The sequence below is a fragment of the Haemorhous mexicanus genome, chromosome 11 (assembly GCF_027477595.1).
Source record: "Haemorhous mexicanus isolate bHaeMex1 chromosome 11, bHaeMex1.pri, whole genome shotgun sequence".
In the NCBI taxonomy this organism is placed as follows: domain Eukaryota; kingdom Metazoa; phylum Chordata; class Aves; order Passeriformes; family Fringillidae; genus Haemorhous; species Haemorhous mexicanus.
In genome coordinates, this window is record NC_082351.1 from 901,812 (window position 1) to 927,033 (window position 25,222).

Below are 25,222 nucleotides of genomic sequence, written 5' to 3' on the forward strand. Positions count from 1 at the left end.
TCACCTGGTTTTTGCAGCCACATAGAGGAGGAAGGCTGAGAGAGAGGCTGCCTCTTCTTCAGTGTAAAGATTGTGCCCTCTTCTGGGGACACACTGGGTGAAGCCAATTTCTGTGTCAAGTGTCACATAAAATCACAGAATCATTATGGTTGGAAAAGACTTCCAAGATCATTGAGTCCAACCACTACACTGACAGGTTCACCACTACACTGTGTCTCTAAGAACCACATTTACCTGGTTTTTGAACACTTACATGTGTGGTGACTCCACCACTTCCCTGGGCATCTTCTTCCAATGCCTGACCCTTCAGTGAAGAAACTTTTTCCTAATATCCAATCTAAACCTCCCCTGGCATAACTTGAGGTCATTTCCTGCTCCCCTCTTTGATTCTGTTGCAGATTTGGAGCACTATGGACTCAGGGTTAGAGTGAAGGGCCATAGCTTCCAGCAAGGAGAGCTAACATGATTCAAAGTTGACTTGTTCCATGGTTATTCTTAGGCTGGAATTTCACATCACCCTTGACAAAACTGATAATTTTTCTGCTTGAAAGGAGAGAGAATTCAGTTGGCATCAGCTGCTGGCTTGGGAGCTGGGGAGCCCTCCTCTCTTTCAAAAAGCCTTAAGTTGGGAAAGCATTTTTCCTGCATTCCTCCTCCTTCCCCTAGTACCAGGCTTTGCAGTTGCACCATGAAGGTAACCAGTGGTATCATTAAATATGAAAGCTGTTGGAAGCATAAGTACAGCTGCAGAGTGATTTAATGATGGCTCAGTAACTCCTAGGATATCCGTGTAAGTGAAGATCATGAATAACTCTTCTTTTCTACTTCAGTTATCTCTCTTTCACCCAAGCTTCACACAGCTCATGGCTGGGGAAGGTAACCTTGCCTGATATGTGTGTGGTATTGTTTTATTTAGTCTAGGCTTAGCTATGCAGTGATTCTTTAGGAGTCTGCAGCAGTCTAACAGGGCTCACTATTAGCACAAATTATGTTTTAAAATCTCAGGAGCGATTTACTGGGATATTCAGTTATCTTTTATCAAAATAAAAAGAACCAAGGGGAAGTTATTAGTTTTGATAATGTCTCAGAAATGTCAGGAGCTCCAGAAAGTGATGCACATTAACCTGGATGGTTACAAAGATGGTTGCAAAGAAAAGAAGTGACATGAAAGTGAGACTGAGGGACTGTTGTGCTCCAAAGTCCCAAGATGTCTGACTGCCTGAGAGGCTGAGTAATGCTTCTGGGAGGGGTACCAGTGCTTCAGAGGGGCTTTTTTGGGCATTTTTTCACTAAGAGTAATATATGCTCATGTGTAATCACCAAAGAATGCTTTTCTCCCTCTGTCATGCATCTTGCTGTGTAAATAGTAACAATGGAGCCCCACTTGGCTCTCATGCATTCATGGACACATGCTTCCATTCTGCCTGTACGTTGCTGGAGTTTCACATCTGATTTCATTGTCCAGTGTGTGTTGTAAAATTTGACCTGCAGTCCTGCTACTATGACCTTTGGGTGAGATTATCTCCATGTATATTCAGAAAAAAATTCTATATGTCAATGTTTTAGTCATAATGTTGGTTGAGAAAATTCAGAGATGCCATCATCATGATTTAAGTATCTTAAGGAAAATGTGATTTCAGTGCAACAAAGACAATCAAGCATAGGATAACTTTTCCGTATAGTTTTCAGCATTGTTGAATAGGAAGTGGTCTATAATCTTTCTGTGACTTTTTGTGGTCTTTGCAGGGCTGACTGGTGGAATTTTGAAGCATAACCATGTATGATTTTAACCTAAGCTCTATCCCAGCAGCTCTCTTGCAAGATTTGCTGAAAGCCCTATGTGCCCTAAGTGAGACAGATGCTGACTGTATGTAGTTGTGCACACCCATTATATGAAAAATGGTTGCTTCAAGATTTGAGGTGCAAATGCATTCCAAGTGTGAATCTGACCTTCATGAGAAACTGATTCTGTTTGATTTTAGGCTGTTGTTTCTTTTTATTTAAAATGTTTTACAGACAGTTGCAGCTGAAAATGAATTTTTGAATCTTTCACAAAGAAGTGAAACTGCATCATGCTTCTTCGAGCACTGGAGTGAACTTTCTGTGTTGTGAAGTCAACTCCTCCCTCTTCAGTTTTCTCATCTTTCTTGTCACCCCACCAGCCACACTGTTCTGTCCAGCCTTTGCAGTAGGTGTAAGGTTCTAGGGGATGACTGCACAGGAGATGCTGTGGCTGTGGCGAGCAGTCACCCAGCGAGAGCTCTGCACAAAGCAGAGCATAATCTCAGTTTGCAGGTCTGTTTTACTTTTCCTTTAGAAACATGGACCATGATGTATCTTGTTCCTAGTGAACTGAATGATGGCTCAGGCTTTGTTAAAGCTATCCTACGATGGCACAAAATGAAGTTAGAAGAATGGGACTGCCCCATGTTTAATTAATCTACAGTTTCATTTAAAATGTTATGCCCATTGAAAGGCAAATATGTTGCAAATTTGTCTGAAAAATGTGCCTGCCCCTCTGCCCAGCAGAGAGAGCAACTGAAGATAGAGTCACTCAGCAAAACTGAGCTCCAGCTGAGTCTGTTCAGCCCTTTTTTGGTATTTAAGCAGATGTCAGCAAGTTTTCTTGAAATATAAACTAAATTGCAGATGGTGAAGGTCAGGAGGTTAAAAAGTGCCTGTGCTATGTAAAGATTGACTTCTGAGTACAAATGTATTTGGTTGGAAATAAGTATTTTTCCAATTCTGAATTCAAACAACTCAAAGGATGCTCTTGGTGGCTGGCATTCCAGCTAGTTACATCAGTGCCTTTCATTTGAGCGCTCTTTTGTGCCCAGCAACACCAGCAGATAAATTCTTTCTCGCTGAGAGATCCTTGTAGATACTGGGTTTGACTGGGCCAGCAGTGGACTTCAGTGTAAACTGTATAAGATGTATTTGCTTGGAACAATTTCAAAACTTACTGTGCTGTGGTTTGGTTTTTTTTTCACTTCCCCTAAATATTAATACATAGTGAACAGAGCACAATGTTGTGTAGCATGTTGAAAGAGTTTAAAAGAGGATTTGAATTGACTCAGAATAATTTGAGATGCAGGGCAGAGAGAGTCCGTGTCAAAACTTCACTCATGGCATGTTTCCCTATCTTCAGATTTGTGCCTGGAAATAGAGGGATTGCTTCAGAGGAAGTCTGATGTTGCTTCAAATACAGGAAAGCTATCCACTTTCCTTCAATAATACTTACATCATGGAGCTATGGGTACTTCGTGCCAAGTGGCACCTCATTCCATGTAGGATAATTGTGGGTCTGATTTGTTGGAGTTCATGGCTTTCTTTGAAAAGCCTTTGAGGTTTTCAGTTGTTCTGCAGTTTGTCTGAATCTGTATGGAGGATGGGTGTTTAAATTTTTCTCATCAATTTATTTGGAAACAAAACAAGGTAATGTTGAAGAAGCTCAAAGAGAGCCTTTATTTGATATTTTCCAACAGTCTGATGGTGGCTCACAGGGTTATATCTACAAGTCCTTGCCCCAAATGCGAACACCAGAGACAGGCATTTGGGATGGAGCACTGCTACTGGTGACAGGCCTAGGTGCTTCCTGAACTGGAAATTGCCCCCTGTGTTTAATAGACTTCAGATGAATTTTTCCTCTATGGATATTTCGGGCTCTTTTGTGAACCTGTGTGAAGGTTACTGCAGGCAATGTTGTGTTTCTTGAGGAAGCAGCACCTGAAGCAGCACCTTGGTGATTTTATTTGATGCCCTTCAATTTTCCCATAGAAATAGTGATTAATTGCACCCAATCAATGTTCTCCATTCCAGGAATCTTTAATGCACCTCTTACCTTCATTGCATTTGTCTTATTTTCTAGATCCAGTCCAGGATAGTTTCCCTACATTTGATCATCTTTGCTGCCCATTTTCCATGCTTGTATTCCAGAACACAAGCCAGCCAAGACTCTGTTCTGGACTGGTTTCATTATATGTAGGCATGGTGTTTAAAGTCTAACACCTTAAAAGATTGTTGGAAAGCTCAAGCCTGTATTCTAGTAATTTAGGTATTTTGAAGCACTTAGCTAGCGAAGGGCCTATGTAGCTTTTGGCTGAACAGTGCCTAAAGTCAGCGCTTTAAAACTGTATTTAGAGTTTTTAAGTAGTCTTTTTTTTTTTTTTTTTTTTTTTTTTTTTTTTTTTTTTTTAATGAGCTTAATGAAAGGCTTCACTGCGTAATTTAGGTTTCCTTGCTGAAAATTCTTTCCAGGGAACTGGCCTGTGTATAAAGCTGCAAAAAAATCTTAGAAATATGCCACAGAGAGTAATGCTGTGCTGGCAAGGGTAGAAATCTGGCCAAACAGCCTGATTTCTAGTTTTCAATTTAGTTACAGGATCTGAGTCCAAAAAGGAGAACCATTGATTTACAGTCTATTGTTTTATTTCTCAAATTAACTAGACTTATTTCCAGGTTTAGAGGATGTTTCTGGTTCTTTTTATAAAGCCATAATGAACTCAGGTGATGTCCTGACCAGCCACTAAATGCATTACTAATTCTCTTTCAGAAAACAGCATTAAAATGTCTCTGGAGCAAAGTGATCTTTTGAGAGGTGTGGAGCAGATTCTGAAATGTGTTACCCTCTTTCACTCCAGGCTCCTCTGCTGGTAGGATTTTGGCGACTGACAAAATGAAAAACAGAACAGTTAGTGGAACTTAGATGTGGAGGTGCAGATGGACTGTGTCATTTGTAATTTCTTTTTCAGTGTACAGAGCCCCAAAAGCTATTCAACATCGCCAATGAGCTGCTCCACACAGAAGAAGCGTATGTTAAAAGACTCCATCTCTTGGACCAGGTAATTCTATTTTGAATTAATTCTCCTTTCTTTTCAGTGAGCAGCAATGATGTCTCCTGTCCATTGCCTAAGCTGTAGCTCAATACAAACACTGTGTGTAGGTGGAAGATAGAGTTTGCTTGTCAGGCTGTGTGCCGTGGATCCCAGACACGAGCTTTGAGCAAGAGGGTTCTCTGAAAGGAAACAGAGCGTTGGGATGGCAGAGAGGGAAATGGGAAAGCAGCAGTCCAAGACACAGACACTGCCAGCATTTGGTTCCACCCTGGGTGCATGGGGAGAGGAAATCACAAGGATAATGAGGGCACTAAGAAATTATGAAATCTCTGATTGCTCTTTGATGTGCAAGAAGTTGAAGTTTTACTAAAATCAGGCCACATGTGTTAGCCCTGTGGCTACAGCAAACTATTTTTTTACCTGTCTGTTTTGTAATTGTTGCCTATCACGTTTACACATGGTGTGATGAATCTGAACTTTCTTCCCCATAGACTTTGAGTTGACGCTACACAATTCAGGCATTTCTGTAATTGCCTCAAAGAAAAAAACCCATGAATGTGCAGGAAAGAAATAAAAATGAGGATGAGACACATTTCTAGCCAAGTGCTTTTTAAAAATGAGTAGAAGAAAAATAAATAGAAAACTGTCACCTGGCAAGAAATGCTGTTAGAAGCTGTAACTTGGAGAATGCTTCACCCTAAAACTCTCGGAGCTGTATGGAAGACTTACAGCCCATAGTATTAGATTAACAGAAACTGTTTCTGGACCATAGAAACCTAGGGAATGTCTTTCCCTTTTGTTCAGTATAGTGTAATTTTTCCCTACTGAGAAAAACCAAATTACATTATTTATTTTGCTTTGTGTAAATAGCTGTAAATGCTTTTCAGGGACTGGATGATCTTTGCAGCTTGCATTCAAATATGAGATGTCTGATCTTCTCAGTCATTTCAATTTTTTTTTAATTACAGCTCAGATTTTCCTAGTTTTTTCAATTGCCTTATAGTGATATATCTAACCCTGGGTGACAGTGGGCTTAAATTTTTTGAACCTCCTTAAGACTCCAAGGACTGGCTACCAGGGGTCAAAATCTGCACCTCTGTTCTAAGCAGTCAGCTTTGCAAAATTGCAATCTAAAATCAGCATGTCTAGGACTATTTTTAGTTTAAAAATGTTAGTACTGTCTTGTTACCTTCTGCAGGTTTTTTGCACTAAATTGTCCAAAGCAGGAATCTCACCTGATGTGATAACAGGCATCTTCTCAAATATTTCTTCCATCTATTGTTTCCATGGACAATTTCTTCTTCCTGAGCTCAAAACAAGAATTACACAAGAATGGTAGGTAGCTGTCATTACAATTATTTAAAAAATACTTTTTCAAGAAACTGTAGCAACCATAAGGCCTAGTCTAATTCCAAATTTTTTATTGTTTAATGCAGTAGTTACATTAGTTATTTACTAACTCTCAAACATTTCTGAAGTCTCTGAAACATTTCTGACTTAAGGAGTAGGCCTGAGCACTTAAAACTTCCAGAATACATTGTGAGCATTTTTTTATTGGAAGTATTACTGGAGCTGTTTTCGTTACTGCAATTCTACTCTCCTATTATTGCAGTACTATGAAATTACAGTACTAGGAAGGAATGAAATTGCTTCTTCTGGGCCCATAGCTGAAATAAATATTTTCAAATACCATTTAAAATTTGGCTACTATAAGAAGTTGAACGTAGAACTTGTTGGTTTTAAGGTCTACCCTAATGATTCTGTGATTCTGTAAGCTGTAGATAAGGGAGAAACACAGTGATAGGTAGAAAGGTTAATTGTAAGTCAGATCCAGGAAACCCGGTTTGAGGGGACACATTGGCTGCATGGTGTCCTGCAGTGGCAGGTGCAGGTAGTGCTGACCTTTCCAGGTACCCTGATTGATCAAGACAAGACCAGGGCTTACTTCTCTCTTGGCTGAGTCCAGTCTTCACACGTTTGTCAGTGACCAGAAGGAGTAAATGAATCTCAGCACCTCTGTGCCTGACTTGCACTTGCAGGGACAACTGTAACAAAGGGGAAGAAGACTACAGAGTCTGGGGGTCAGAAGAGGATAGAAGCTTGTCAACTGGCTAAAGAGGGTCTTGCAGGCAGACTGGGGGAGAATGGCTGGCTCTCTGCCTGGCCATGACTTTGGCAGAGAGAGATTTGTGGCTACTGCTGCTCCAGCCTGGGGTTACTAGCCCCTAGGGATTGCCCCGCTGAATTGAACCATCTCTTTGCATGAAAACCAATTCAGATGTTTGGCTGTGGTGAAAGAGATTACTTTTAATAAGTAAAAGTTTCCCACAAGATTTTGTGTTGGGCAGAAGTTCTTTTGATGATATGTAGTCAGTCTGCTTTTCACTTAAGACAGTGAGGGGAGAAATGTCGTCCCTTGTACAACAGGATTCATGTTTGACGTTTCATCTAGGATATTGCATAGATTACCTTAAACTAAATTTAGCCTGTCTTGATTGCACATATGTGTAAGTGCTTGTGCATGTGGGAGACAACTGTGGAAATCTTACAGCCATGTTTTCTCTCTGAAGACACCATTGATTTCCAGAGATTTCAGTACTTACCTGTCTCTTGACCACAGGAGCGTCAACCCACGGCTAGGAGATATCCTGCAGAAACTGGCTCCTTTTCTGAAAATGTATGGAGAATATGTAAAGAACTTTGACAGGGCAATGGACATAGTGAACACATGTATGCAGCGGTCCTCTCCTTTCAAAGACGTTGTTCAGAATATACAGGTATGTTTTTAATTGCCATAATAGGGAGATTGTAATGGTTTAGGAATGATATTCCCCAGTTTAGAGACTCCAAAGCCACACTGCTACTCCTTTGCTTTCCCCCTCTGCCCTTTTCCCCTCCTCCTGGAGCGTCTGAAGAGGAGAGCTTTAGGCACAAAAGGCAAAAATCATAGGTTGAGGTAAGAACAATTTACTGGAAACACCAATGAGATAAGAAAACAAACAGTAAGAGCAACAATATCAATAATAAAAATAAAGGTGGACTAAAAAGAGAGTGCAGAGCTCAATCCAGCTGCAGCAATGTCACCGAAACCACTCCCTCCGGTCAGGACCAGCATCACCCAAACTGCTCCATGTGCCACACTTGCTCACCATAAGGAGCCTTCTCTGAAATGAGACCCTCTCTTCCAGCCTGGAAATGATCTGAGATGTTATCCAATAACACTGGGGCCCTGGCCACACTCATCCTGGCTACTGGAAAAAATTAACTCCCTGTTGGCTAGAACCAGGTGTGAGAGATCCTCACTTAATTCAGTGTATTTTTTTGTTTCCCAGTTCATGACACACGTTGTCAAGATAATAAGACATACTAAAATTACACAATTTTAGTGGCATTCCTTTCTTCTCTTTTTCTGGTACACAGATTTCATGCACAGCTTTTATTCCACTCAAGCTTTTTTTTTTTATTTTCTTTTTTTTTTTTTAAATATGACTTTAAACTTACAGAGGTCAGGGTTAGATAGGACATTGGAAAGTAATTCTTCCCTGTGAGGGTGGTGAGGCCATGGCACAGGCTGCCCAGAGAAGCTGTGGCTGCCCCTGGATCCCTGGAAGTGTTCAAGACCAGGCTGGATGGGGCTTGGAGCAACTTGGGACAGTGGACGGGGGTTGGGCTGGATGGTCTTCAAGGTCCCTTCCAACCCATACCATTCCATGATTCTGTGGTTTAGGAGGAGTATCAGATCACAGAATGAAACTTCACCCTTGGCCCAGTAATTCTGACTCTTTTGGATTTGTCTTCCTCATTTCTAACTTAATTTTTTTTTTTAATAAATACAGTTTCATTCTGAGGTGGGTGTGCTTAAGTTTTGACATGTCACTGACAGCATCTGCTGTTTGTCTGGTTGTCCTGAGGCTTCCTCAGTGGCAAGCAGCTCTCAGGATCACAGCTCCACAGGAGGATGCTTAACACGGATTTTCATTTGTTTTCTCATAATTGCACAAAAAGCTGCGCAGGGAGATGGGAAGAACTCCAGTTATGCTGATGTATCCATAAAACTGCTCTATTCTGCTTGTCCCCTGGGCCAGCTGAAGGGATGCAGGCTCCAGGACGCTCATAAGCATCCCTGTGCCAGTCCTGGGAAGGCAGATACTGTCCTTTGGGAGGGGAGGGCTGGCAAGGAGTGGGTTAAGCTGAACAGGGTGCACAGCTGCCTGCCCTAAATGGAAGGACTGTGGCTGGGCCAGCTGTCAGGAATCAAGTAATCCCCTAGCAAGCTGGGAGAGGAGAGGCCCTGTGTGGAGGTTTAGGGCTGTGTCAGAGACTCAGACAGAAGTTTGGAGAAGCAAGGATTGGGGGAGGTCCTTTCCTGCCATGCTGCTGCTCCACAGGACCTTTTCTTACCCTTATTTTGGCTGTACCCATCCTGCTCCCACTAAGGGCATGCACACCAGCACTGTGTTTTGCTCTCCTCAGCCTGTGGCAAGACACAACTTTCTGCAGGTTAATCCATTTGGGACTGTTTTCCCTACAGAACAGGCAACTCCCTTCTCTAAAATTCACCTGTCTCTTCCCACCAACGCACTTCCAATATAAATGATGTATGTCACCTGTTGGTCTACACCAGTTCCAGATCATGGGCAGCTCTGCTCTTGCTTGAGCAGAGCTCTTGCCAGGCAGTGTGGGCACTGGCGATGCAGGCAGGAGATGCACTTTGGAAGCCTGCTGATGACAGAATTGCGCTGTGGGTTATTCAGTCACACCTACACAGCACCTTTTGCTCTGCTGCTCAGTGATCATAGCTGCAGGAGGCAGAGATTGGACCCAAAATGCTTAGTCCATTTATTTGACATATCTCTGCACTATCAAAAGCCACTGATAGTTTTCAACATACCAGTTGAAGTGTGTTGTGATCCGTTGGGGATGCACTGTCTACCTAAGGTGCTAATGGAATAGTGTATATATAATATACAGCATTAGGCATTCACTGTTATTAATTATATTAAATTAGGGAAAGCAGAAAACAAAAATCAAATGTTACTAATAAGTTGATGACTGTGACTTATCAAATTTAGTCCTTTGAATTTCTGGAAGGATAGCTAATATTTTCCTCTCAGACATTCATCCCATTATCTCCAGTCTTGCTGTGAGAATGGAGTGAGTCAGCAGTCTGGTGTGGGCTGAAATATTTATGAGGAAATTGCAGATACTTGAAAGAAGTTCCTTTCTCTGAGAAATGCACAGTGAAATTAACATGGTTGTAGAGAGGCTGTTTACATGGGAGCAGACCACATTAGTGGGCTGATGTAAAAATAATGCTGTGTAGAAGAGCTTGTGTCTGTCTGTGGTTAACATGCTCCTGTGGAGTCAGATTACATCACTATCAGAAACTTCCTGTGTGCTTTAAAGCAAGTTACTGGTTCTTATTGAGATTCTCATCTCTCCTCTTTTAAACGGAAATATTCTTTTGCTTCACAAGATCCTATGAAAACAAGTACACTGCAATACTCAGTGCCATTGTAAGCAGAGCCCATTGGTGCCTTACTGGATGATGTTTTGTATAACCAGACTCAAATCTCCTCCCCTTTTTGGGCAAGTGAAAAAGAGGCAGAATTTGAGAGAGCTCTGCCTTTCAAAGCTGATGTGTGAGCAGTGTGCCTACTGCTCAGACAGTGAGCTCTGGCAAGCAATACGTTCCTGGGGGCATTCTGATTTCATGAAGTTGGGAGAACAAAGCTGCACAGGGCCATGGATGGGAAGAGCTTTTCTGAGCCTTCTGAAAGAAGATAGTTGCATATTGGCAGAACATGCCAGACATGGGATGAAGATTCCCATAAAATCTGCCAGCTCTGATATCTGCTGTCAGGCTCTCCAGCTCTGGAGAGGCTGGATCCAAGGCCAGTGATTGAGGTTGAACAAGGCCAAGTGCCAAGTCCTGTCCTTGGGTCACAATAGCCCCTGCAGCTCCAGGCTGAGCCAGAGGGGCTGGAAGGCCCTGGGGATTCTGGTGGCAGTGGCTGGACAGGAGCCTGGGTGGGTAAGAAGGACCAGGGCACCTTGGGCTGTTCAGCACTGGTGTGGCAGCAGGGCCAGGGCAGTGCCCATCCGCTGTGCTGGACATTCTGGGGTCACTTTTGAGCCTCTCAAAACAAGAAAAAGCTTGAGGGGCTGGAGTGTGTCCAGAGAAGGGAACGGAGCTGGGGAAGGGGCTCAGCCTGGAGAAAAGGAGGCTCAGGAGGGACCTTCTCACTCTGCACAATTTCCTGACAGGAAGGGGCAGATGGAGTGTAGGTTGGGCTCTGCTTCCAGCAAACAAGAGACAGAACAAGAGGAAATGACCTCAAGCTGTGCCAGATGTGGCACTTGGGGATGCGATTTAGTTGGCCTTGGCAGTGTGAAGCTTATGCTTGGACTCAATAATCTCAAAGATCTTTTCCACCCTAATGAGTCTGTTGACCCATGATGGCTTGAGAAGCTCCTGTACACTCCTCTAGCTGTATGTGAATGGTCATTTTTCATTCTGTAATACACCAAAGGCAGAAAAAAATCTGTTCTTATTTTCTCTCCATTACAGAAACAGGAGGTGTGTGGAAACCTGACTTTGCAGCATCATATGCTTGAACCAGTGCAAAGGATTCCTCGTTATGAGCTTCTCCTGAAGGACTATTTAAAGAAACTTCCAGAAGAATCTCCAGACAGGAAAGATGCTGAAAGTACATGTAAACGCCTCTCTGTCTAAAAGCACAATGAAATATTGGGCAGTTTTTCTTCATGTGTTCAAATACTTACAACAAGGACTATGGTAGAAATGGAGATTTGAATTAATCAAATTATTGCCAGACATAGGGATTTTGAATGCTTTTGGAGTTGAGAAGAAAAGGGTTGGAATGCCTGCTCTAGGAATAAAAGCAGCTCTGGCAAACAAACTAACAATATGTTGAAGTTTGCTGTAGTAGAACATCTAACTTTTTTATTTAATCCATTGTGTAGCTAAAGACAAAGACAGGAAGACATCCTTGCAGTAGCCAGAGGAAGAAAGGAAGAATGGTTTTAAATTTGTATTGAATTTAAATGTGTATTTCTTGCCAAGAAAGCCAGATAGACTCTGTTTATATGGTGAAACAGGAGAAATGGACTTCTCTTGATTACAAGGAGTTTTTGCTCTCAACCAAAACAGTGTCCATATCACCATAAGCAAGAAATCCCTGTTTAAAGGAAACAAAAATATGCTTGGGAAGACTTAAGTGAGATTTGACTTTTAATAGATGATTCCTAGAAAGTGAGGGTTCTTTGTCACTGTATGCTTTGGCTCATCTAGATTTTTAGGAGAGAAAGATGAAACATAGATCAGTTGAACAGGCAGAGCTGATTGTGTCTATAATTGCTTATGTATCATCAATTTTGAAGGAAAAACTACTCAGAGAGGTGAACCTGTTCCCCAAGATGCTATTAAAAGATATAATCTAGAGAACGCATAATTGTTGGTACCTTTATTGCAGAGTCACTGGAGCTGATATCGACAGCAGCAAACCATTCCAATGCAGCCATCCGGAAGATGGTGAGTAGCAATTCCAGAATGGAATCATGATCTGACTGAAACACTTGGCTAAACTGAGGGCCTCCCATTACAGCAGGCTCAGCATGGTAACTGGAGAGGAATATCTACCTGTCACTAAGGCTTTAAACATATGTTGGATGTCTGAGTTCTTTTATTGTAAATGCAGTTTTCTGTGGCTTGTTTGGCTTAAATTCCACCTCCCTCATTCTTAAGGACCCAATGAGTTGAAAAAGGACATCTTCATAAGACTTGTTATTTGCTTTTCCTTGAAAAGTGTTGAAAGTATTCCAATTAGGCCCATTCACAAAGTGTCCTTGCAGATTTTCACACTGTTTATTTAGTCCTACAGTTCTTCAACAGAATGAAGGTTGCTTTGGTTTGATTTTGGCCCATCTTAAGTGCACAGAATGTGCCTTTTGCATGCATCAGTAGCTTCAGAAAGCTGTGCTTCAGAAGCTGGGCAGTCACATGTGGAGATTTTGGACATCAGCACAGGTTTTACATATAGAAGAGCTAGTGCATTACCATTAAAGTAAATGGGCTTTACAGCTGCAGATGTTATCCCTTTGGTGCACCCAGATATCTCAGGACATTTTGTATCAAACAGACCTGAAATGTATATCTGGCTTAGGTCCAAGGTTTATATTCACTTCCCTATCAGACCATTACTTCCTCCCCCAGCTGGTGGGGACACCAGGAGACCAGGTTTCCTGTGGCTGCTATGGGGAAGTAGCCAGCTGGTGTCTGTGTATTGCCAGTATGTCGGAAAACATAGTTAGGAAACCATCTGTTTCTATTTGAGTCTGGCATGTTCTCTTGATAAGGATATATTTTGGTGGAAATTTTTCTGGTTTGGGGCCTCTTAACTTCTGGGAGCTTTGTACGGTATCTCTGCAGATATCAGGAATATGAAACAACTTGTTGGCTCATTGGTTACTCTGTCGGTTGCTTTTTCTGTTAGTACAGAAGACCCATTGGAAAAGGCTGCTATAATAATTTTTCTGCTTGAGGTCCAAGCCAGACTGAAAGGAAAGTGAATGCCTGTAGCAAAATCCCCAAAAGTTAGTGGAGGGTTGAATTAATTGTTGGCTGCTACTCTTATTATGGTGCAGTAGAAGAAATAAATCATGCTTCCATTATTTGGTAGTGAACAGGTCTCCAGCTTGGCCATTGATTTTATTGGACATTGCTTCTAAAGTTCCAGAGATTAATATTTGGACTTGATGATCTTAGAGATTTATTTCAACCTTTATGATTCTATGATAACATATTTAGTGTTGAATAGTAATAGTCTAAAAGAATCAAATAAATTTATCTCAAAGTGTCATTAAATAATACAATCCAAGTATAACTAATCCAGTATGACTAATCCAGAGGGGGGAATAGTACTGAAGAGTATGCAATGGGTTTTAATATAAATGCAAATCTATAGTGGAAGTGAAAGACTGTTTTCTTTCAACTTACATACATTGACCACAGAAATTAAAGAGTAGGAAATAGATGACATGGAATAATATTTTTTTTTTTAATTTAAATTGCTGGGTGTTTGTACTGGCAGGAAAAGATGCACAAGCTTTTGGAAGTCTATGAGCGCCTGGGTGGTGAAGAGGATATCGTTAACCCAGCCAACGAGCTCATTAAAGAAGGACACATTCAGAAACTCTCAGCAAAGAATGGCACAGCACAGGATAGGTATTTATTCCTGGTGAGTGTTTCAGCTGCTCTTTTATTTTCAGGGCTGTGCTCAGGTTGGATGGGCCTTAGAGCATACTGGTCTAGTGGAAGGGGTCCCTACTTGTGGCAGGCAGTGGAATGAGATAGGCTTTAAGGTCCCTTCGAACCCAAACCATCCTTTGAATCTATGATTTTGTGGTACATTTCCATCTTCCTAAACTTAAAGACAAAACGCATTCACCAGCTGAGCCCAGCTACTCCTCCTGAGCAGCAGTTTTCTCTTGTAGCTTTTTCCTCAAGGATTTCCTTCTTTCTTTCATGCTGTGCCTTTACTGGCCCAAAGGGGTCTTTTCCATCTCCCTCCTCAGAGGCTGAGTTTTTGCAGAGTGCCACAGGGGGTGGTTTCCAGCCAAACCACCTTGTTGCAGGAGATAGCCAGCTCTCATTGGCGCTGGGAGAAGAGCTCTTGTGCTTTCAAGGCAGTCCAATTCAGAGGGAGGGACAGAAGGGAGAAGCGACTGGCTGAGGTACTTCTGTCTGCCCACTTCATTCAATAATGATCCATCAGTCTCACTTTCACCTTAAATCTCCTCTTGAGAGCTATGTCTTAGAGAAAAACACATGGGAGCCCTAAACTTTCACAGTGCAGGCTGTGTCCAGCATGTAACAGCCTAAGTTAAACTCTTGCCTTATTGCAGTTTAACAGCATGGTGCTGTACTGTGTGCCAAAACTGAGGCTGATTGGCCAGAAGTTCAGTGTCCGAGAGAAGATGGACATTGCAGGACTGCAGGTTTGCATCTCTTCTTTTTCCTTTTTTTAATGTTCTTGATATCTTTGGATCCCTGCTGAATCTAAATACATAATATTATATTAATGTAAAAATATAATGGAGTTCTAAAACCCAGCTCTGGATCACTTTGGATCAATGCAGTTTTTCCACAAGAAAGACCTTAAGGTGCTGGAGTGTGTCCAGAGAAGCACAGCAGAGCTGGGGAAGGGTCTGGAGCACAAGTCTGATGAGGGAGCTGGGGGGATTCTGTCTGGAGGCAAGGAGCGAGACCTTCTCACTTTCTACAATTGCCTGAAAGGTGGGTGTAGCCAGGTGAGGGTTGGCCTCTTCTCACAGGTGACAGGATGAGAGGAAGCGGCCTCAAGTTGCACCAGGGGAGGCTTAGGTTGGATATTAGGGAATATATCTTCACTGAAATGGTTTTCCAGCCCTGGCACAGGTTGCACAGGGAAGGGGTGAAGTCACCATCTCTGGAAGTGTTCAAAAAACATGTGGATGTGGCACTTGAGAACATGGTTTTGTGGTGAATGTGATGGTGCTGTTTTGATGATTGGACTTGAGGATCTTTAAGTTCTTTTCCAACGTTAATGACTCTATAATTTTATCTATTTTTGGGTTTTTTTGGTTGGTTGGTGTTACGAACCAGTTTAACACAGAAGACCAAAGGAAACTAAGCCTCTGTGAATAAAACTGATTGAACCCAGAAAGGTTTGAAATATACCCCAAAACTTGATTAAAACCAAATGAAGTTAGATGTTAGTGCCAAAAAAAAGTGATGTATTTTATTTAATAGTAAAAGAGGCAAAGAGAAAGAAAGAGAAAATAAGGACAGAAGTAGAAAAAGAGGTGTGCATGGGTGGAGAGAAAGGGAGAAGGTGACACCAGTTAGGTGGAAGCATATCACCCTTCCCAGGGTCCCAACAACATCTCATTGCTCCCCTCCATCTGCTCTTCTTGGTGGTGAGGGTCCCCCTGCCGCCTGTCACTGGAAAGTATGGAGTCCAGTGGATTGATGAAGTGGTTTGGGCCAGGTGGGAATGCCCACATGCCTCCCTGAGTAGGGCAGGTTGGCACTGTCCTTTGCAACACTATGGATCTGTTGCATCATCCCTGGTGCAGGGTCTGGGGACCCCTTTGTGGGGGGGTGTTTGATGGGCCATGACTCTGCTGTCCTCCTTCATGTGGATGTGATGTGGATTTTGCCAGGGTGAAGGGGCCCACAGCTGAGCTCCTCTGCACAGCAGAAGATGTGTGTTCACTGCTCGAATCAGAGGCTTTTTCGTCACACACCCAAAACCTCTCCTCCCCCCACCCTTTGGTTTGAGGGTCTGTTTATAGCCTCGGGACTGTGACTTCCACCCTGAAGGTGCTAAGCTTGATCCCTGTCTGAATGTATTCTTCTCCCCTGAGTCACTTTATCTTATCTTTATCAATGAGCAGTGTAGGGTTCCATTCAGGGTTTTGGTGGTTTTCTCTTCAGCTTTTGTACAGTTTTGCTATAACAAGCAAAAGTATTTCATGAAGATGTTTAAGACATAAATTATAACATTTCAGTCTCTGACAGCTGGACTTTTAAAAATTTTATAAGAATCATTCAAAGGGGAGCATAATAATGGTGACTGTGTGACATGTTTGGATTGAGAGCCTTACCTTGTTCCCTGGCTGTCACACCTCCCTCTACTGCCATAGGAGTCTGACTGGTGATACTGACACACAAGTTTTGTAGTAAGACAGGTAACTATGGAAACGGTCCCTTATTTTTTCTACTTCTATACTTTATTCCAAATGATCTTTTCGACTAAGCATTTCAAAGAATGACTGTATTTGTAAGTCATTAAAAATGTTGGAAAGACAAGTTCAATGAGTAAAAAAGTTGATGTGCTTTTTACAGGTCCAAGAAATTGCCAAGCAAAATGTGGCTCATACATTTTCCATAACAGGAAAAAAGAGATCATTGGAACTACAAGCCAGGTATGATACTTGTTCTGTCTTTGAAGGTTTGTGAAATTGACCTACAGGCTGTGCTAATCTGACAGAGCTTTAAATTATGAGGTGAACAGCAGAGGTGGGTAACTTAGATATGTAAGAGAATGTTGGTCCTAAGTCAAAGTGTGTTGATTGCCTTTATTGAATGCTTACAGTGTTTAAAGTAGTGCTTGTAGGGTCCACTGTGTCAACAATTCAAGTATTTTTGACATTTGGTAATAATTACTGTCAATAATTATCAATAATGTTTTTTAAATAGTGGATAGCAAAGCTAAGAATCTAATGGATACAAAGCTGTGAAGCTGTGAATCGAATTTACTGAAAATATTTTAAGTAGAACGATGATGTTTTCTCTATTTTTCTTTTTTTTTAACAGGACAGAAGAGGAGAAGAGGGAATGGATTCATGTTAGTACAAAGCACAAATGATAAGCAGGGCAATCACCATGCAGGCAGCATTTAAAATCATCATTTTGGGGTTCTGAATTAATGTGGCTGTGCAGGGAAGCTGGGTGGGCCAGTGTGCTGGAGTTGCTCATGGAGAAGTGTGGAGCTCAGTCAGGAGTCCTGGTGCTGACCAGCTGGCCCTAGAAAGTATCTGGGGTCTCCAGCTGGGCTCCCCTTTCGTGCATTCCTCAAGCCCAGTATGAGAAGAGACTGAGGCATCAGACCTTGTATATTATTCCAGTTTGACTTGTAGAGATCCTGCCTGATAGCAGTCTTAGTTTTTAACTGAAACAATAATGGGTTTAACACCACCACTTAAGGTTTTTAAGTTTCCCTTTCATTTATACAAGTGTAAGGGTTTTTCACCAAATTATAATCCTACCGATCTTCCTATGAGAGAAATATTTTTTGTGATGCTTCTTATCTTTGCTGACATCTTTGTCTCAGGTCATTCAAGCCACAATAGAAAAGCACAAACAGAACAGTGAGACCTTCAGAGCTTTCAACAGTTCTTTTTCACAAGAGGAGGAGCATCCTCCTGATTCCTCAGTAAGTACCAGTGCTTCTTCTCCTTTGCCAGAATAGTTTTACCAGCAGTTGAGACTTGCACAGCTAACTTTAAAATAGTGGAGTCTTGTTCTGGATTTTCATATGACATTATACGGCAGTAATCTCCATTTCTCTGGCTCTCAAATGTGTATCAGTCACAGTTAATCAGACATGCAGATACAGAATAAATTACCCAGGACAATTCAATTGCCAGAGACCCATCAGGCATGTTTTCCAGGCTGGTGGCTTTTTTTAGCAGAGCAGGTATAATTCCTCAGTGTTATAAGTGCTTAGTGGTCTGGAATGTTATCTGTTTCCCTGAGGGATTTTGTTCATTACTTTTCCCCATCTCATCAGAGATGCATTTTGGCATTATTTCTTTGATGCTATTTTATTATTATTTAAAATATTTTAAAGACTCAGAAGGAAAATTATGCATTTTAAAAGGATCTTAAAATACTGTCTTCTAGATAGTAAATGTATTTCAGAAAAATACTCTTCAACTAAATATGTAATATAGTCTTGAAAGTTTTTTGTTTCTCTACAGCCATAAGGTATCACTCTGTGTTTGCTAGGAATTTTGTTTAGAAGTATTGACATCAGGACCGTATCTCTCCATTCAACTTGAAAATGATGGTGATAACCTTAGCCACAGGCATTTGCTACAAACTAAAGAGGAATGGGGCCTGAAAGAGCAAAGTATTTAGGAATATCATATGGTGCTGCCTATGACTTTTATGACTTCAGACATGGTAGATCTTGGAGCAGAGGGATAGAAGGTCCATCTGCAGAGATTGAACTTGGGAGCTTTTTATCTTCCCTATCCCCTGCCTCCTAAATTGTTTGTTGGGGGTTCTTATGTTTTGGTACCTAACCATTTTTGACATCTCTCCTTGGAGATTCAGGACTGATTTGGTGACTCAGATAAAAAATCTAGATTTTTTTTATCTGCCTGATTTCCCAGAGGCCTCAGGAGAGAAGTTGGATATGCCTTTCATCCCCACATAATCAAATTGACAGTGAAGATCTTCACAACACTCCATAGAGTCTAGACTACTGCTGCTGATAGCTGCCAGCAATGAGTCATTTTCAGAATCTGGCCTAGTTTACTTATCCTGAACTATTAATCAGCTAAAAATATTTGGGGGAAAAAATAGAAAATACCCAATTCATGCCTATATTTTTCAGTTAACTTATGGCTGCATTCACAGCCAGGCTGCATTCAGAGCCCAAATAATAAGCAAACTAATTAGCACACTTCTTTCTATGTAATTAAAACACAGCCTCTGGTCAAGTCCATTATTATTATCTTGCTTTGTAAATTCCATTTGATTTTGCTTCTGTGTTCATGGTTTAGCCTCCTATTTATATTCTGTTATAAATGATCAATTCTGCAGCTAAATTTATAAAAAATATTTTATACATTTATTAGATCAACAGCCAAAAAAAAATAGAATATTATAAAACCACCACAGCCAAGACAGTGTCAACCCCGGACTTTGACACTGGGTGAACCTGGGACAGACCGACGTAGTGTCAGCGTCTCCCCAGAGTGTGACACCAACTGCTCAAGGTAGCCAGCTTATATACAGTTTATTCTGCCTGGAGCAGAAATAACCTAAGATTTCTGTAAGTCCCTACATATGTATAACGGGAACCATACAGATTCAGTCCCGGACAAAAGTCAGTCCATAGGTTTGGATGGCTGTCTGGGCTCCTCGAAATGGTCTTCCTTTCAGCTGTAGCCAGGACATCACCATTTTTCTCGATGTAATCTCTCCCAGGTGTTGTTCGATGAATGTTCTGGACATGGGATCTTTTGGAAATGAAAAGCCCTTCTTCTGGCCATGGGGGTCAGAGGCATGGTTGGATCTTTAAAATTTTTATACAATTTCCAAAGCGTGAATTATCTACATCATAAACTACAATCCCTCCCCATTTATTTTACCCATTTAATTCATGCTTCTACTTCATTAATTTTCTATTTCTACCCACCACCATTGAGGGTTCCTCACAAGCGGAGTACCCCTTACACTATTCAGTATTCCCCTTGTGGGATGCCCTGATATACTATATTACTTCTTTCTTCTGTGGTTTGTCTTTCAAACCTTGCCAATGCTTCTGCAGCATTGCTGGCATACCTTCTCTCCCCGAGCCTCATGATCTTAGATGCATCACTTCTGGAAGCTCCCTCCGAGTCTATGGGGACTATTGCAATCTGCATTCCCCTGACTACTGAGTGGATCAGTCTGATAAAACACGGAATCAGACAGGGTAGGAATAGGATCCCGGCTACTGAACAGAGAACGAGAAATATTACTTTGTTCCACCGTGCTCCATCAAATAAATTGTCCCACCAGGAGGACTGCAAAATCAAATTCCATTTTTGGACGGGGACATGGGCCACCTTTTTAATTTCGGCCACCAAACCTCTTATGGTTTTCCCATAATCATCAATCTCAATGCAACATTCTAATTCATTAAATTTTCCACACACCCCTCCCTCTTTGGCCAACAAATAGGCTAATGCTATTCAATTTTGGTTCACAAAGGCTCTTACCTGAGTGTGCTGCTGACTTAGTAAGTCCAGGGCTTCTGAGGTGTGATTCGATACAATTTCCATAACTGCTTGCAATCTGATCAGCCTGTTCAATAGGTAGATCAGGATAGCTTCCATCCTGCACTCACGTGGCCAGCCCATAATAATAGATTATTCTTGCTGCTGGCCACTCCTCTTCCTCCCAGGCTTGCCTCCCGCTTATCACCGGTATCATCTTCTTCAGACTCCTCCTCTCCCTTTTCAAGGTCTCATACAACGGAGCCCCTAACAGATCGCTTTTTGTCCTCGGGAGAGTGAAGAAAACTGGCCTGATCATACCCAGAGTGCAAGACCCTTTTCACCTCGGGGGTAACTCACTGTATGCCTTCTTTCCACAGATCCAATAAATCCCATCTGGTGCTTTCCATTTAATGTCTGTTTTCCCTGGGTCTCCCCAGAATTCTCTTACACTTTCCACAGATTGGAAAGGGTTGGCTCCTGGACTTTGGACCCAGCATAATCCTTTTCTCTCGTCCCACTCACAGTTTGTATCATTTTTCAGACTCCAATACCCCAAAGGAGGGGCAGGGAGCCAACCCTTTTTTTTTTAATCAGAATTCACCATCAAAGTAGACACACAGGGAGTGTATCCTACAATTTCAGTGTATTCTCTCCCTTCCCAGCTGACACAAATTGAGCTAATCACTCTTTGGTCCAAAACCCACCCCTCAGGCCTCTGTATCAATTTTGAGACCCTCGGGCTATCCCATTTCAGAAGTTGCTCAGGAGCCAAACCTTCCCCTTTCCAGGGCCATTTCTCCGCAGATTTCAGACCCCCACAAATCCAACAGTTCGATAAACCCAATTCTGTTGCTATTTCTTGAATCAGATCAATGAATAAGTTCCTGTCTGGGGAAGGTAATTCCCCATCAGCATATTGTTTTTCCAAGGCCTCGTACTATTCACTCAGTGTTTTCAACCTTTCCTGCTCAGTCCTCTGTTTCCTCAATTCTGACTCCTTTCTTTTCATTTCTTGAATTATTTCTTTCATTTTCCTTTCCTTATCCTCATCATCTTTGTTGTTTGCAAAACAAATCACCCTATCATATTGCAGGCACACCCTATCATCCTTTGCTCGTGCCAGATCCAATATGAGTGGGTTCTTTTTCCCGGTAACTTTATTATCAAATTTCGTATTCCTTGTTACCCAATACATTTTCCCATTCATCGTGCATATCCCCAACCTTGCACTATCATAGCACAATGGGTTCACCTGGTGATATGCAATAAAAATTGATTCTGTCTTTCCCCCGACCCACATAGTTCGGTTACACTGGTCACAAATGGGGATTGACATCTGTTCTGCATCACGTTTCTTCCTCTGGAACCCGTGATTGTTTGACTGCCCGTTCCTTAACCCTGCCTTGGGATTGATGCACCAAGTCCCGCTTTCCAATTCACACAATTTCACCCGAGTACCATTTTTCCAACAGTACCTGCTAGTTCCATTCAGACATTCCTCTGGGGCTTGGTATATTGAGAATCCCCTGTCCCCGGTGACCGAGACCACCTGAGTGCACTTTCCACACTCATCCATGGAGCTTCCGTTCCTGGGGATCTCAGTGCTCAGACTCTGCGTCCCGCACATGACTAGGCTCAGGCCAATCAGGATTCCCACTAGGTGTACTCCTCTGCCTTTGCTTCCGCCCCCGGGGGTGCCACCAGCAGCGAGGAAGACCATCTTCGCGGCAGCAGGAGTACTCTTCAGGGAAGACACCCTAGGACCTAGCCGCATACCTCCTCTTAAAGGCGCCCCACCGAGACACCCTGATTGCATCGGAACTGCACGGGACCCTGATGGATTTCCGGCACTCCACACCCAGAATTTCTGCTTGGGACCTAAGCTTCTCACGCACCCCGTTTTGAAAAATACGAAACCACTCCTGAGAATCTAATTCAGTGATACCCAGACTTGTGGCTAAGGTCAGGATACGGTCAGTCAATTCGAGTTCTTCCTCCAAACACTGAGTACACAGTCCTTTCGGCCTCTGCCCCCTTCTGCAATGAATCACAAAAACCCCTTGACAATATTCACACTTAAAGTGCATGAACGGATAGCATACACAATTGACAGTATACAACGGATCCGCTCGTTGTTTGTCATTTATGAGGATGTTGGAGTCGGATTTTCAAATCGCCGGGGGAAGAAGTGACCCTCCAGTCAGGTGCTTCCTCCTGCTGCTCGGCTTTCTTCACCCTAGATGCGAGTGTCCAGCCCTTCTCTGCTGTCCTAATGGACGTGTCTGTTGTCAGGAGCACAAGAAAAGGACCTTCCCAGTGAGGAGAGAGCAGTGCCTCTTTCCACACTTTTACAAACACTTTGTCCCCAGGCTGAATTTTGTGAATAGTGAACCCCAGAGGAGCACTCTGTGTCACTATTCCCTGTTTTTGAAATTCCTGTTTTTGTTGATCGCAACCGGGTATGGTTGAATCTGACCATCCTCAAATCTGGGGTGTCCCACCGGCATTCCATGCTTGTATGGCATCCCATACAGCATTTCGAATGGTGAGAGCCCCGTCTCTGAATGAAGCATGGTTCAGATATTAAGCAAAGCCAAGAGCAGACACTTCAACCAGGACATCTTTGTCTCCAAAATCAGTTTTGATAACTGTGCCTTCAAAGTTTGATTCATTCTTTCCACTTGTCCTGAACTCTGGGGGTGCCACGGAGTGTGGTACTGCCACCGAATGCCCAAAGCATTGGCCATTTGCTTAATAACCTTTGATGTAAAATGTGTTCCCTGATCTGAATCTATGTAATTCACTACCCCATATCGGGGTACAATCTCTTCCAGCAATTTTTTAGCCACCGTCTGGGCCGTTGCTCGAGAGCTGGGGAAGGCTTCTACCCAATGAGTCAATTTATCCACAATCACTAATACAAATTTGAACCTTCCCACCTTTGGCCAATTCAGTAAAATCAACTTGAATTCTTTCAAATGGCCGGTACGCAATTGGGCGACTCCCCAGGGCAGCCTTCCTGGCTCTTGATTTGTTTATCTTTTGACAAATCAAACACCCTTGTAACTCCTGTCTTGCCAATTCATAAATTCCCTTGCACCCGAAAAATTTTAGAAATTGCTCTGCCAGGGCCTGTGCCCCCCAGTGTGTTTTCTGGTGCAACCTTCGCAGAATCCTCTGAGTAAATCCTCTGAAAACAAATTCCCTCCCATCAGGCAGCCTCCACTTACCTTGTTTCAATTCGCCTCCAATCTTTTTCTAGCATTCAATTTCCTTTGGGGAGGGCTGAGGGGAATCCTCAGGGGTTTCTTCCCTTTCAAACTCTGGGGTACTTACCACAATCAGCGCCGCAGTTTTGGTCTCCTGATCCGCCAAATCGTTCCTTCTGGTTCGAAACTGAATTCCTGTCTGATGCCCTTTCTCATGGACCACCGCAATTTCTTCTGACCCTCTCAGTGCTTCCAGAATTTGTCAGATCAATTCCCCATGCATTAGTTCTTTTCCCCTCGTATTGATCAGCCCCCTCTCTTCCCAAATCTTTCCAAATGTATGAACCACCCGAAGGCATACCTCCAATTGGTGAAAATTGTTCCCTTTCTCCCTTTCAGTCTTTTCAATGCACTCAAAACCACATACAATTCGCATGCCTGTGCAGACCAGCTTGCATTCAGGGGACCTGCCTCTATCACTTTCCCTGTCAACCCGTCCACAACCGCGTACCCTGATTTTCTTTTCCCTTCAACCATTCTGCTTGACCCGTCCACAAACCACTTTTTCCCTTCATCTAGTTACTCTTCCTCTAAATCCTCCCTGATCTTGGTTTGTAGCTCGACTGTTTCCACGCAGTCATGAACTAGTTTCTCTGCCGCCTCCCCGAACAGAAACTGTGCAGGGTTCTGTGCAGTCGTTGTTTTCAATTCCAAATCCTGTGAATGAATCAAAATGGCCTCATACTTCAGCAACTTTGCATCCGTGAGCCACTTGTCCGCTTTCTGTTGTAGTATGCCCCGCACATTTTGCGGAGCAAATACTACCAGAGGTGCTCCAAAAGTCACCTTTTTCGCTTCCTCCACTAGCAAAGCCACAGCTACAATAGCCTGCAAACACGTGAGCCAGCCTCTGCTGACCAGGTCCAAAAGCCGGGACAAGTACCCTACAGGCTTCCTGATCCCCGCCCAGTCTTGGGTCAGCACCCCACGTGCTGTGTGGTTGCTAGCGTCCACAAACAACTGAAAAGGTTTCCTGACATCAGGGAGGCTCAACACTGGCACTGCAGTGAGCACCTTCTTGACCCCCTTAAACTCTTCTTCATCCTTTTATGTCCACTTGATCCTGTCTGTGGTGAGCTTCTCATAAAGAAACTTCACCTTGTCACTATAACTTTCAATCCACTGCCAACAATACCCCAACAATCCCAAAAGCTGCCAGACCTCTCTTTTCGTCTGCGAGTGTGGTAAGGCAATAATCTCTGCCACCCTCTCTGGGTCCAATTTCTTTTTTCCCTTTGTTAACCAATGTCCCAGATATCTGATCTCCGGTTCCATGAACTGCAATTTCAATTTTGAAACTTTCAATCCCGTTTCTCCCAAAAAATTCAAAATCCCAATTGTGTTTGTCCTTACCTCCTCCTCCCCTTTCCCTGCAACCAGCAAGTCATCTACTTATTGTAGAAGCTTTGTTCCTTCCATGGGTACAAACTCACTCAAAACCTGCTCAAGTGCGTGCCCAAATAAATTTGGAGAATCCAGAAAGCATCCTTTAAATCAATCACGCTGTACCACGTATCTTCAGGGGAGAGATTGTTTAACAAAGTGTAAGGATTTGAC

General features: G+C 42.6%; 1 protein-coding gene across 3 annotated transcripts in view; it reads left to right on the forward strand.

The window, feature by feature from the left end:
- Positions 1 to 25,222, forward strand: part of FGD3 (FYVE, RhoGEF and PH domain containing 3) — a 105,175-nt gene that overhangs the window by 56,746 nt on the left and 23,207 nt on the right. For all 3 annotated transcript variants that reach the window (XM_059856012.1, XM_059856011.1, XM_059856013.1), the window contains exons 5-14: positions 4,752 to 4,841; positions 6,034 to 6,170; positions 7,456 to 7,612; positions 11,407 to 11,545; positions 12,332 to 12,390; positions 13,949 to 14,095; positions 14,763 to 14,855; positions 16,747 to 16,826; positions 17,218 to 17,248; positions 17,735 to 17,836. In XM_059856012.1, the coding sequence (XP_059711995.1) occupies positions 4,752 to 4,841; positions 6,034 to 6,170; positions 7,456 to 7,612; positions 11,407 to 11,545; positions 12,332 to 12,390; positions 13,949 to 14,095; positions 14,763 to 14,855; positions 16,747 to 16,826; positions 17,218 to 17,248; positions 17,735 to 17,836 (1,035 nt within the window). The remainder of the gene's footprint in view (positions 1 to 4,751; positions 4,842 to 6,033; positions 6,171 to 7,455; positions 7,613 to 11,406; positions 11,546 to 12,331; positions 12,391 to 13,948; positions 14,096 to 14,762; positions 14,856 to 16,746; positions 16,827 to 17,217; positions 17,249 to 17,734; positions 17,837 to 25,222) is intronic.